Source organism: Priapulus caudatus, unplaced genomic scaffold (genome assembly GCF_000485595.1).
Source record: "Priapulus caudatus unplaced genomic scaffold, Priapulus_caudatus-5.0.1 Scaffold231, whole genome shotgun sequence".
NCBI lineage: Eukaryota > Metazoa > Priapulida > Priapulimorpha > Priapulimorphida > Priapulidae > Priapulus > Priapulus caudatus.
Window position 1 is genome coordinate 246,802 of NW_014577292.1, and position 14,114 is coordinate 260,915.

At 43.5% G+C, this 14,114-nt stretch overlaps 1 protein-coding gene across 1 annotated transcript in view; it reads right to left on the reverse strand.

Annotated features, from left to right (window-relative positions):
- Positions 1-2,931, reverse strand: part of LOC106807731 (voltage-dependent L-type calcium channel subunit beta-2-like) — a gene marked incomplete at its 5' end in the record, with an annotated part of 8,959 nt that extends 6,028 nt beyond the window's left edge. The window contains 3 exon segments of the mRNA XM_014810171.1: positions 495-637; positions 1,481-1,709; positions 2,884-2,931. Of these exon segments, the coding sequence (XP_014665657.1) occupies positions 495-637; positions 1,481-1,709; positions 2,884-2,931 (420 nt within the window).
- Positions 2,932-14,114: the final 11,183 nt, after the last annotated feature.

Sequence of the window (14,114 nt, forward strand, 5' to 3'; positions counted from 1 at the left end):
ATATAGGGTTAGGGTTAGGGTTAGGGTTAGTCAGAAATAGCTAAACGAGCCAGGTGAAACAGAGGTTAGGGGGGACATAGACCCTACGAGCGCTAGTTGAACTAAGAACCAATGGGTCAACGGGTAATGCTTAAACACTTTTAGGCAACATCTTTGGTTGACAAATGACTGCGGTTTGTGTGTAATGTCCAATAATCCTCCTTAATACACATGGTCAAGTGGACTGATCGAGGCCAGCCTTGCACTAATAGCATGAACCTAATGTATACTTGTAATGTCATTATAATCAATATACATAGCGTTCATGCTAACACTGCACTACTGTACACAATTCTGTATGAACTCCATTTATTATTATTAGCAAAGGCAATGATGCAGCACACACCTGCACACACACTTTAACTTTAAATATTTCGTGAATACAGATAAATAGCTATAGATGTTCAACATAGCTATATGCAGATGCTTGGACTATAAATAATCCTTCCTCTCACCTTCTTGAAGAAAGGTTTCCGCTTCTCTTTGGCAGGTGTGATATTTCCCTTGGTTATGTTTCCCTTGGAGTTTCCAAGACTGTCGCTATCGTCTCCTCCCATTCCACCCATGGTGTCCGTGCCATTTTGGTCAGAGTCCATGCCTGTTAATATTGATAGTATTAGTCTATAATAATACCGTTAACGTACCACCTTTGTGCGATGGTAACTGACTGGAACAAATGTCTATAGTTGCACGTACTGAGTGTTCTGCTAGGGAGATAGATGTTCCACATACACACTGACATTGCCATTGTGGCCTACAGTAGTAGCATAATTATATACCCTCAATTATTGATTTGCATCACTACTCCTAGCTGATTCATTGTCCGCTACTACGCCTGTTAGTTAGTACATTGATTACTAATTGACCTCCATTGCACCTTGTCCTAGCTGGCATCTAACAACAACAGCAACAGTTGAACACTGCACTTAGTGAGAAAAGATATTGCCTCACAATACTAGTTTTCCAACAGCTTGATTTGAGAAAATAATAAAGCCACATCAATACTTCTGCCATTCACTAAACTCTGGTATACTACAGGAATATGTAATATATACTAACTCTGTCTACCGTTAGACATTGGGATTTGGAGTTTGTCTACATTGGTTGAGTAGGGGAAAAAATGGTAAAATAAATCTTCATTTATCCAGCCTGGGATTTTCTACACAGGTTAAGGCCACACATTTGCACAAAGAAAAATGCATATTAGCGTTGATGACACATCAACGCTATCATCACAATCACTACATATTTTCAATACAACATCATTGAGTTTCCAGGAGATCGAAAAAAATATTCCAGGATGCTATATAACCTTTTCTGCCTATTTTCGTTGTAAAATATGTTAACAAATAGTTTTGTTTCAATATATATTATTTGTTGTTACTGCATGGGCACATTCTAGCACTTGCAGCCACCTGTCTGCTGCCATGCACCCACCCACCTGGAGTGGGAGGCGTCGATCCTCGGGAACTTGGAGATTTCGAATTTAGAATGTCATTAGCTAAGCCTCCGAGATTCGATGAAGAGTTTGCTTTGGTTGAGTATATCTTGGTGGATCGTGGCTGCGAATGTGACAGCCGCAGGTTCTCCAGCTTAAGGGGACTTGGGATGAATCCCACATCACAACCTTCTTTAACCAGCCTACCGATCCACCAATCATTGTTGTACTTCTGCAATGTAACGGCACACGGCGTTATCCACTCTGTGGACAGCAATAACCCCATAAACTGTACACACAACTCCAATCTGCGTGGAAAAATCATTTCATATAGAATTTTTCAGTCTAATCAGATCGAATATAAATTAGTTACGCTAGTGGTTATTTTTAAAACTATATCCCCATGAATTAGATACATTACACAGCTACGTACAAGCCTTTGCACAGCAAACTGTTAATATATAATATTCCACACAGTTAAAGTGCATCACAACCGACACATTAATTACATATAAACAATGCAAAAATTACTACTTGAGGCCTTAAGGCACAGAGATTTCTGCCTAGAAACTTGGCTCGAATTAATATTAGGTTAAATAGGATTCATTACTTTACAGTGTTTCCCCTGCATTAATTGACATGAGCGAGGCGGGCCGCTTCGCTCAAATTTTCAGTACAGAAATTTGTCCAAAACACCGCCTCGCTGACGAAAATCAATGTTCTTCCATAAATAAACTAGAAAGGGCAGTTGTCGCCAACTACATGTATTCCCTGTGTTCTCCCAAAGATGTGTAAGTATACGAAGTTTGGTCGCGCTAGGTCAATTAGGGGCCGAGTTATAGAGCGGAAGGGAAATATGATGAAGGTCAAGGTCAAGGTCAATGTCAAATAAAGGTCGTAGTGACCTGGTTTTGGTAGCGCTAGGTCAATTAGGGGCCGAGTTAGAGAGTGGAAGGGAAATATGATCAAGGTCAAGGTAAAGGTCAAATAAAGGTCGCAGTGAGCTGGTTTTGGTACGCTGCTCATCTTCTTCCCAAAATGTGTAAGTATACCAAGTTTGGTAGCGCTAGGTCAATTAGGGGTCGATTTAAAGAGCGGAAGAGAAATTGTCGGCGGCGGCGGCTGGGGAGACATGAAACCATAGTATCCCCGTCGACTTCGTCGCAGGGGATACAACTACACTTTATTGAACTACAATCGAAATATAGATTAGAAATAGAATGCACAAAATTGCACCATTTTTTCAAAAATTTCTGCGGTGCTCGCTTTGCTAGGACCTCAAAACACACAAACACACCAAAAAAATTTTCCCACCTCAGAGACCTTTTTGGCCAGGAGAAGCACTGACTTTATATGGTATGGATTAGATGAGATTCAAGTCTGGGTGGCAGAGATGTTTAACTTACTTCTTTAATGTGTAAGAAACGTCCGCGCGGTATGACCAAACCGGAGTGCAGTAGCCGAGTTTACGGTGAGTACGTTCATCGCACGGGAGGCCATCGTAGCGACACTTCGTCCCTTAACAGCAAGGATGCTAAGCCGGCCTGGGGCGGGGTATACATGACGAACAAAGAAAACAGTTTTGGTTAGAAACGGCTATGTAAAGTGCGTCCAGCCTGGTCTGAATCACGCTATTGGCCGGCTACTCTGTTTGACTGCGAACTCAAGATCGGTTGGGTTACACACTTGAATAAATTAATGTAGCTGCATGTGCAATTCTAAGAGGTTTTATTTAATCGTTGTAAAATCAAGTTAGAATGTACATCCCTAAAGTTTGAAAGATAAGTAAGTAAAATGAGGCAGTTAAAAATCTGAAAGTATGTCAGATCAGCCAATGTTCAGGGGAGACAAAGTAGAAGAAATATGGCACTGTGTAAATTACGGTGCTGAGTCAACGAATGAAACATTTTCATGAGTGCATGGATGGAAGCGGTAGCTTCTGCGGGAGCCAAGGCAAGCCGTTGTGATAAAATTAAGGAAAACACTGTAAATGCGGGCGCGGCGCGGTGAACTTGTACGGGTGTATATAGTTAGACTTGCCGACAGATTGACCTCAGCGCAGAACATATGGAGTTCAGGAACATGATGGCGTTACTTCTTACGTCGAATACCGATATCTTGTATAAGTAACTAGAGTGGTGAGTAGTAGTATATGAATAGGTAGGTATGATCAAGAGTATGATCAGGTTACGGAGTATATGATCAGGCGCGATAGTGGTGAGTGGTGAGTGAGTGAGTGTCAAGAGTGGGTAAAAAACTGGAGAGTTTGAGGAGCGTATTAGTGACGGGGGATGAATTCTTTTGTTTTTATTAGGGAGAAAGTAGATGAGAATGGTGTTAATATTCCAAGGGAGAGTGTGTGTAGTGTGAGAACGATGGCCGCCGCTTTATCTAAGAGAATGACTTAGCTCGGTGTGAATTGTGGGGTGGGGGGGGTGAACTGGTGTGAGAGTCGGTGATGACAGGGTGAGTGTTGGTGGATGTGGTGAGATGGATGGCCCACAAGCGTAGGGGGGGGTTGCGTTAAAAGAGTGCTGCTTGTCTAGAATCGAGAATTTTTTTGTCCGATTAGGTGGGTGGTTGAAAGTTCAGTTATGAATAAGCCAGCTTGTTTATTAGTGTAGCCGAAGAGAGTGTTCATGTGTAGTAAAAAAAATTAGCGTGGGGCTGGGCGGCTCTATTGCTCGAATGTCGTTCATGTGAGAGTGTGTCCTGTATGTGATGAGGATGGGGGGATGATAATCATTCCTGGGCAGAAATGGGTGGGTCACGGCGAGTCATGTGAAAGAAGATAGTGGAGGAGGTTTCTAAGGTGTGGGTGAGAAAACAAGGGGTAGCAGGAGCGGGAGGGGGCCAGCGGTGTGTGAGTGGTTCGGATGGTTGTTGGCGGTGAGTGTTGTGGGTTGAGTGGCGGTGGTGTGATTCTAGGGGTAAACCCTGTGTGGCGGTTCGCGAGATGCGGGTTGTCGGGCGGGGCGGGCGGGTGCGGGGGGGGGTTGTTGGTGTTCTGGGGGTTTCCTTCACAATAATGGCGCGAAGTGACGAGTGGAGAGCATCGAGGATGGGTGATGCAGGAAGCCTTTTGGCTATAGGGAATGTTCTTGGTTGGGAGGTCGCTTTGAGTGAAAGTTTGCACGAGGATGGCGGTACGTTTAAGTGTGTTTAAAGGACTAAAGATTGGAAGCTCCAATTCGTGACGTGGTGAGCATAGCAGACTATTTGCAGAGCAGAGAGTAGGTAAGGACATGTCATCCATTTACCTACAGTGCGCCGTGAGTTAGGGTTGTGTGAGAGTTAGGAGAGAGTGACGACCTGGTAGTACAATTAACGCGGGAGGCAAAAATTAGCACAGCTTACGTTGTAGTTGTGTTCAGCCACACTGACTTGTGTGTGGTGTCATGTGTTGGCGTGAGGTTGGAAGGTGGGGGTGGATAAGGTTACATGTAACACACAGAGCAGGTACCAGAATGCAATCAGAAATGAGTGTGATTGTTTAAGGGTGTGGATTGCCCTTGGTAACTGTATAGACCAAATTTAGTCTGTTGAAATGTTCACCTGGGTGGACTGGTACGAATATTTGCCAGTTGCATGTACTCGCGGTGTAGCTGAGGCGCAACTCGTCGGAGTCATATAGCGGTGAACCAGTGAAGACTAGAATCCGGTTTGATGGTTGTGTGTTTAACCATTGTGCGTGTGGTGTGGGTGGGAGGGTGAAAAAGGCGTTACGAGCGAGTTATCTTCGCATGGTCGCGGAAATCGATATGGCGTAGTGTGTGAGGTGGCAGAGTAAAGCCATAAAGGATGTGAAGGGGTCTATAATATAAGAAAAAGTTTTTCAAGCTGCGGTCGTCCGTAGCATGTCCTCAGAGAACATCTCTAAAATGCTGCCCTGTGCCCATGACGACTGTGAGCCATGTTGACTCATTTCGCACAGTGATGGCTGTTTCCTACCATGATGCTAATACACCGACATTATCACGACCTATAGTTCCGAGCCGTTTAGATTGTGCTCAAGTCTGCATTTCCTCCCTATACCTAAGTTGAGGGAATGTTCCCTTCTTTTACACCTTGAACTTTGACCTTTGACCCAGCTTCGGACATCCAAGCCTCTTTTTCGGATTATCCCCCCCCCCCTTTTGATTTATTCTCAATGCCTGCAAGAAAAAAACTACTACTCACATAAGTCACGCGAGTCACATTTTGGGCTGTCACGCGAGTCAACTTGCCTGCACTTTTTAAATAAATACTTCAATTTGGCGAAGTAAGCACTGACCATGTAAAACTATTTCGAACATAAAACCACATAAAAATAGGATTATCACAAACTATTCTGCGTGACTTGCGTGACGCGCTACTAACAGTGTTTTGAAGTTACTCACACCTAAGAGATTTTGTAAATATTACAAGTTTGATACCAAGAATGTATACCTGGTGAACTAGGTACCCAATACTTCATCACTCATACATCATTTTCACGTGCTAGAAAACCTTTCTTCAAGTGAGCAACATCCCTCCAAGTAGTTGACTTCGTGACAAAATATAGCTCATAGATACAAATGTTAGGTAATCAAGAGTTTTGATAACTTGAAATGCTTGAATCCATGAAGAAAAGTTAATATTTAGTTACTACCATATGATTCATTGTGAAAACAGGGGAAATATTGTAAGTCTCAGCTTTGTATAGGAAGAATGGTGCATACGCTATGCGTAAGGGTATTTGGGTACCTAGTTCACTAGGTATAACGCAGATAAACCTTAAATATAGTATTCTACAAAAAGTCTATAAAGTGTGAAGTATACTTCAAAACATAGTCACGCACAATAGTTCGTGATATCTGAGAAAATATTAGTGTGGCTGCAATTACTTCAATGCTAAAATATGCATAACTGGCACCTTTGCTAAAATAGTATTTTAAAACAAGTAGCAGCAAGCCAATATAGGACTGCCATCTTCAAAAAGTTGGATTTTTGTAGAAATGTCACGCGAGTCATGGTGGAATAGCTGATATATATATATCTTTCTAAGGAGCAATGAATGAACAAAGTGCAAGATGCATGGCGTACGATAATTTGAACATGGCAGTGCATGGCAGTATATAGTGTAAACTTAAACGCAGCCTTGCGATCGCTGACGAGATACGTATGCATAATTTTATTAATGAATAATGCACGCGAATAAAACAATCAGTGCATACAGTCATGTACACAACATGCACACAGCAACAAGTCATGTAAACTCATTTAGTTGCGCGATCAATAGGCGATCGTCGCTTCGATCTAAAGCCTAGCGCGCACACCCGAGCAAAACGGGAAATTTTGTTTTCAGCGTTTCGCGTTCTGCTCGGCGAGCAAGCGCACACACGCACCGACACGGGCCCACAGCTGAGCAAAACATACAGAAACACTGCGTACAGGCCGCTGTCACATGACATCAAAATAGCCATACAATCGACATCCAATTTGTGTGTCATGTGATATTTTTAAGGATATTGATGGAGACCGTCTGTGGCTTTTCGCTGTGTAGCAGAACGATTGACGTCACACACCGAGCAAAACGTACGCTCAGGCGAAAACACGTTCGGCAAATCAAACAATTGCTTGTTCAGCTGAACACGCTCAGCTGAGCAATGTTTTTTTGTTTCGCGGAATTCCGCACACAGCACGAACATCGAGCGAAACACGGTTTTGCTCCACGTCAGGTGTTTTGCTCGGTTGTGTGCGCTAGCGCTTAAGCACAAACGCACCATACCCGAGCGAAACATGAAATTTTGTTTTCCAGCGTTTCGCGTTCTGCTCGCGAGCAAGCGCACACACGCACCCGACACAGCACACAGCTGAGAAAAACATGTCAGAAACACTGCGTACAGCGCCGCTGTCACATGACATCAAAAAATAGCCATACAATGAACATCCATTTTGTGTGTCATGTGTATTTTTAAGGATATTGATTGGAGACCGTCTGTGCGTTTCGCTGTGTAGCAGAACAATTGACGCACACACTCCGAGCAAAACGTACGCTCAGGCGAAAACACGCTCCGTGAATCAAACATTGCTTGTTCAGTGAAACACGCTCAGCTGAGCAATGTTTCTTGTTTCGGGAATCCGCACACAGCCACGAACATCGAGCGAAACATGTTTTGCTCCACGTTCCGGTGTTTTGCTCGGGTGTGTGCGTTGGGCTTTAAGCGCCTTCTGCGACTGCCTGCGACTGGTCGCAGCCAGTCGCTGTCAGTCGCGTCGCCGTCGACCTAAGCACTCAGTCGCAGTGAGTTGCAGTGCGTCGCGTCGCGTCGCGTCGCATTCAATCGCAACCCGACCTAATTGCCCGGCTTTAGTTTATAGGTATACCTGTGTACAATGATCCACTTGGCTAGATGTGTCTGTGTACTGTTATCCTACTAGTAGTACCTACTATCCGACACGAACCGCTTACTACTATGAGCTTACTAACATACTGTACCTAGTGATGGGAATTGGTTGGAATTTCATCATCGATCATTGGTTGCACCCAACCGATCGATGATCGAAGATAATCGGTTGAATGAGATTGATTGTGGCTACCAGATATATTGAAATATATCATATATCATATAATACAGTATTTTTTATAATACAATATTCTGAAAGCCATGTAACAGTATTATACTTGCTTATGTTTGGTGTAGGTTAGATTTACTGTCTCCAAGCTGTTTTAAGCAACCATAAAAACACACAAAAATGAAATAAAGAGTCATTTCATCAATGTTTACAAATTTTATTAAACTTTTTTTTTCTGATAATCGATTATATTTATTTTCATAATCGAGCGCTTAAGCATGCAGCACACTTCACCATTTTCGGCAACAAAATCACTCGCAGACCAATCAAAATTAGCGCTGCCGTCACATGATTTCAAAATGTTATACAGTAGAACCCCTCTATTATGGACTGAACAATAATAAACATGATGGAGAGGTGCCCAGCTTAAAACAGGGTGTCCATTAAGTGGGGTTCTACTGTAACTTGTTACATGTGCATCATGGTGAATTTCAAATATTTTATACTGGTATTTATTTTGTTAATAAGTTTAATTATATATCAATAAAAACATTGAATATTTTAAGTTGTTTTAGAAGTTAGTAGTTCTAGATTGATTCATCTACCTACTATTAATAATTGTCTGGTATTTTGTAGCATGATAGGCTACCTGTGGCAAGGAATCGCAGTGAACAAAAATTGCCGTTAACAGCACACGTGCTGTGACGCGGCAAAGGCCACAAAAATTGCCGACCACGAAAATTGCCTGTACGAGCAACGAAAAGAAAAGTGAAGTGTGCTGCCAGCTTAAATCGGTTGCTGCAAACGATTGACTTTCGATTATAATGATCGATATATTGGAAATCACTAACTGTACCCATCTACATTCATCTACGTGTTGTCTGATATGGGTGGGTTTGCCTGTAATATACATGTCTGTCTACCTTGTGTTGATGACTGCATTCTGTTATGACACCGTCGTAGTGTCTAGCTCTGCCTATACTACCGATACTATTGGCCTCTATACAAGCTCATCCATTTTGTGTCTGGCTGCTGTCTGGTTCCTATATATATGCATCACTCTACTTTCTTCTAGTTGTGGGCTATCACTGCATGATAGTATCAGATTACTATGTTAACCTGGTTGCTGACTGATGTCTAAATGTGTATTTCTGCCTGTCCTGTAACATATCGATCTCTTTGTCTTCCTGGCGACAATATATATTGTACTGTCTTTCTCTATGTGTGTCTGTCTACGTACAGCACGCGTACCTGTCTACACCTGACGATGTCCACTTGACTCTGAATATGTCTAACTCATGCGTGCACCTAATTGATTCTGTTCGTTCCGAACAAATGTTTTTGTGTCTGGCAATGTGCGGGTGAACAATTGCTGAGCGCACATTGCCGAACATTTTAAGCCGCGTTCACACGGTCATGATTTGGCTCGAGCCAAATGGCTAGATTTGGCTCGGGCCAATCTGGCTCGGGCGCCGGTTTGAGTCGGAGCGGTTCACACGTAGCTAGTGCCGTACGCAAGTAGGGGGGAGGTAAATACTGTCTGTAAAATTCAAATTCAAATTCAAATAAATTTTAATTGCACAAATATCTCACAGATACTTTGCATATGTCGAAGAGACTGGCGTTGTGTACGATTTAGAGTGCTTGTACGTTAACGTCCGAGTTCAATTATCAATCTTGACAAACGTGCATCTGAATGCAAATTTGTCGAATTTTTATTACTGTGTTTGGACTTTATTTCGTCGAAGTAGCACGTTTGAGCACTCCTAGCATTCTTACCCACTCAAACGCGATTTACCGTCTACGCTCTCCGCGCGAAAGCTGGTTGCTAAAATTTGGCTCGGCCTGGTCCGAGGTTTCGATGCGGACCAAATCTGGCCGGGCCTAATTAGGCTCGGGCCAAAAACTCCGTGTGAACGCTCGCTCGAAGCCAAATCTGGGCATCGGCGCCAATTAGGTCGGGCCAAAAACGTCGGTGTGAACCGCGCCTTATAATTTGCCAGCGAACATACCTCGTGGCGCCGGTATAGTAGTGTGGTTGTAAAGAGTCACGTGATTGGCGCATGATTTGGCGCACAAAAAATCATGTTGAACAGCTTATATCGCTGCTGCTCTATTGGTTACCACTTAAACTGTTCCTAGAATTGTTTCGAACATTCAGCGGCACATTGACGACATTTCGACGAAACAATGTTCGAGAATATCAAACATTTCCGCTTCAGAAACATTGTTCGGAACAATGTTCGGCGACTTTTTTTCAACCGGACAATTGACGAACTTCATGGGGAACATTGCTACGATAATGTTTCTTGAGCAAAATTTCGGCAATGTTGCCACGGGCTTAAACGCCTCATTAGAGTGTTCCCAACTTTGTATATCATTATTGATTAATGATTAATGATTGATATCTAACCCGTAACCCTATACCTACAATGACATTAAACACGACACTAATATCATGACATATATATATATATATATATTATATATATATATCATTTAAACGTTGGGCAAACCTCGCTAATGGAGTCATCACGCTTGCCGATGTGCATAACAACCACCTGCACGAAGCTATAAGTTTATCTCTGCTTACTGCTTGCCTCTTATTAATGTTGTGTACTACGCGCGGCCTGCCCTATATGTCGCATACGATCAGATTATCTATGCTTTTCTGTTTATTACCTGCCGCTGGGCCAGATTTATCATTGCTTTTCAAGGCACGGCGGGCTGGGTAAGCCGGGGCCTAGGCATGCGTCGTGCCGCGTAAGTGCGATTCATCAAGCCAATTACTACGTCACACGTAGCCCGCGTATTACATAGCGATTTAAGTTGGCGATTCATCAACGCGCTACCTGACGCTGACACTGAACGCGATATATTCTCTATTATCATATGTATTCTGTCCTATGGCTGCAATTGGATATGTCATTACTATCGATCTACCTATTCTGATCTAATCTGTGTGCGCGCGCGCGCCAGCAGCCGCGCGGCGTCGTGTGTGTGTGTGTGGTGTGTGTGTGTGTGTGTGTGTGTGTGTGTGTGTGTGTGTGTGTGTGTGTGTGTGTGAGTGTGTGCGCGCGCGCGCGTATGCTGGCCGGTATCTCATTATCATCGAATCCCTATTATCTACTCCTGCTGTATATGCAACTGTCTAGCAGGCATCGGATATCTTCTCATCAATATGTGCCTGTGTAACCGCTGCTGTATACCTCCCAATTAGCATGTCTATCTGCTATCTACTATCTGGGTGAAGCCACACACACGACTGACCTTATTTGATGCTTGAGTAGGTAGCCAGTCAGTTGAAACAACGGGGTACTTGACTATGACATTGCGTTAATTTAGAACAATTTAAAATATTTATGTGTCTATGATCTGTTACCTGACAGCTTCTTTATCTATCGCTGCTGCAGCCTGCGGCGCATGCGCGTCAATGGTGTGGCGCGCGTGTGCGTTGTGTGCGCGCATGGGTGCGTGCGTGCATACGTGCGTGTGTGTGCGCGCGCACGTGTCTGTGTGTGTGGGGTGGGGTGCATGCATGTGCGTGTGTGTGTGTGTGTTGTGTGTGTGTGTGTGTGTGTGTGTGTGTGTGTGTGTGTGTGTGTGTGTGTGTGCGTGTTCGTGCGTGCGTGCGTGCATCTGCTTGTCTACCCGCTCCCTATTCTAGAGCACATCGTAGCAACTCTACTTTGCTAGAACGTCAAGAGCGCCTAGTAAGTAATATCACACGAAATGCCAGCTGCAACAACAAGGCAATTACAGATCGATACGAGAGCGCCTATAGTGGCGTGTCAAGAAAAGCGAATGCCAAAGACATCTGCCAAAATCGCAGATACAAGTGTACTGCTACTCCTTATGCTGCATTGTCTCCTTTCCAGGGAGGGAAAGGAAGGATATGACAAGAGGTAATACAGATGCGCATGTTTAGCATCATATATTGCTATGTAAACCATGCGTGTGGAACGTATACCATTAAGGACATAATTTTAATAACATGCTACAGCGGTTAGACAACATAGCACAAGCTAGCATAGACATCGCGGTTAGACCATAGTGTGACAGACGCGCTGGACGATACCATAATAGTATACACTAGAGGTCCTCAGTGATTCTAGAATTACTCTGATTCGGAGAGGCCATCTGAGAGGAGACTGATTTATGCCGTAAAAACCTCTTTAAGAGCCCAACTGAAGAGACATGCATAATAAAGTGTCACACTGTCGTCAGAATTGCAGCAACACAAAAACACCATCAGAATAGAGTTCCCATTAAAATGGAAACAATAGTCTTTTTGACCTGACTTGCTACAACAGGCCTAGAGTGGGCTATTGACCGATGGAAAATTACCAGGCACAGATTCTGACGCCAAGGAGATGACTTGACTTTTTGTGTCTCATCTTCCAATCGGCTTCCTTCCTTTTCTACGCCAATTTAGCTGAATGAGAATTGCATGGCCTGAATTCGCGTGCCGTGATTAACAGACGCTTCCAGCGTCGCCGCAAATTCACACCAGATACGCAGAAATTCATCATTCACCAGATCTTCTGAATTTTCCTCCGTCAGCAATAGTACATTTTCGTCTGCCTTTCTATATGGCTCATGCTCAATAGCGCTATTTCAAGGGCATGTTGGTAATTAAAAGCTTAGTCTAAAAGTCTATATGCTCATCTACGCCCATCCACACGCACCAAACTGATCTACTTGCGAAAGCGTCTGTATGTCTGTTATATTAGTCTCTCTCTCTCTCTCTCTCTATCTCTCGCCCTCTCTCTCTCTCTCTCTCTCTCTCTCTCTCTCTCTCTCTCTCTTTCTCTCCCTTCTCTCTATATATATATCTCTCGCTCACACACACACGCACGCAACGACGCACACAGCGCACGCACGACGCAACGCACGCACGCACGCACGCACGCACGCACACACACACACACACACACATAACACACACACAACAAACTCTCTCTCTCTCTCTCTCACTCACTCCTCTCATCCTCTCACTCTCTCTCTCTCTCTCTCTCTTCTCCTCTCTCTATCTCTCGTCTCTCTCTCTCTCTCTCTTCTCCTCTTTCTCTCACTCTCCCTTCTCCTTCTCTGTCTCTGTCTCTGTCTCTGTCTCTATCTCTCTCTCTCTCTCTCTCTCTCTCTCTCTCTCTCTGCTGACGTGTCCCTGCTGACTTGCTACTCTCTTTTCTACGTGGCTGTCTCTATTTTGAACTAACTACATGACTGTCTTCAGGAGCGTAGCTACCTCATTTTGAACTAACTACATGACTGTCTTCAGGAGCGTAGCTACCTCATTTTGCTTGCGGGGCAAAGCAAAACGTACGGGTTGTGTCTGGGAATGTGTCCATGCGTAATTCGCCGCCATGACCTTGTATTGTAACAGTAATTACATTTTTCTGATGGAATAACTGCTCATCCTTGCCCCCGCTAGCTACGGCGTGGTTTCTTCGTATGTAGCTTGCCTACTGCTGGTCCATGTACTCATATGGCTTCCTATAATGCGTTATATAGGCCATGTTGCCAGTTAATTGTACCACAGCGCTAGCCACAAGAGAAAGTGCCATGGATGCGACCTTACTTGCTCTCATACTCTTGGGCAACTGGATAATATCCATGGCAATAAACCTCTATGGTTGCCCTACCTGGTATGGTACCGTGTTCTTCCCATGCATCCATAAATCCTATCAGGGGTATAGATAATGACAAAATTTGTCATTATCTACCCCGGATCTTATGTATCCATATTTGTCTCACATTAGAGGGAGAGTTTACTCTAGGTTCTAGGGTTATTTTCAGTTAATTTAGGTTATAATTACGCTACATAAAAGTTTCATGGTTCAATCACCATTAGAAAATTTAAAAAAATGTTTTAAAAACTAACGGACTACAGTTGATTACAACGACGGTGGCGACACTCAAAGCGCACGATCTGATAAGTTGCGCAAACCACTTTCCAGCCAAGGGCTACAGACGAGGTGTTTCTTATTTATTCATTTAAAAAGAAAAGGATTGTAAATATCTTATAAACGACATATAGTTTCAGTTATAATATGGATAATTTGCCCTAAAATAAATATCGTTCGGTTAAATAGCATTT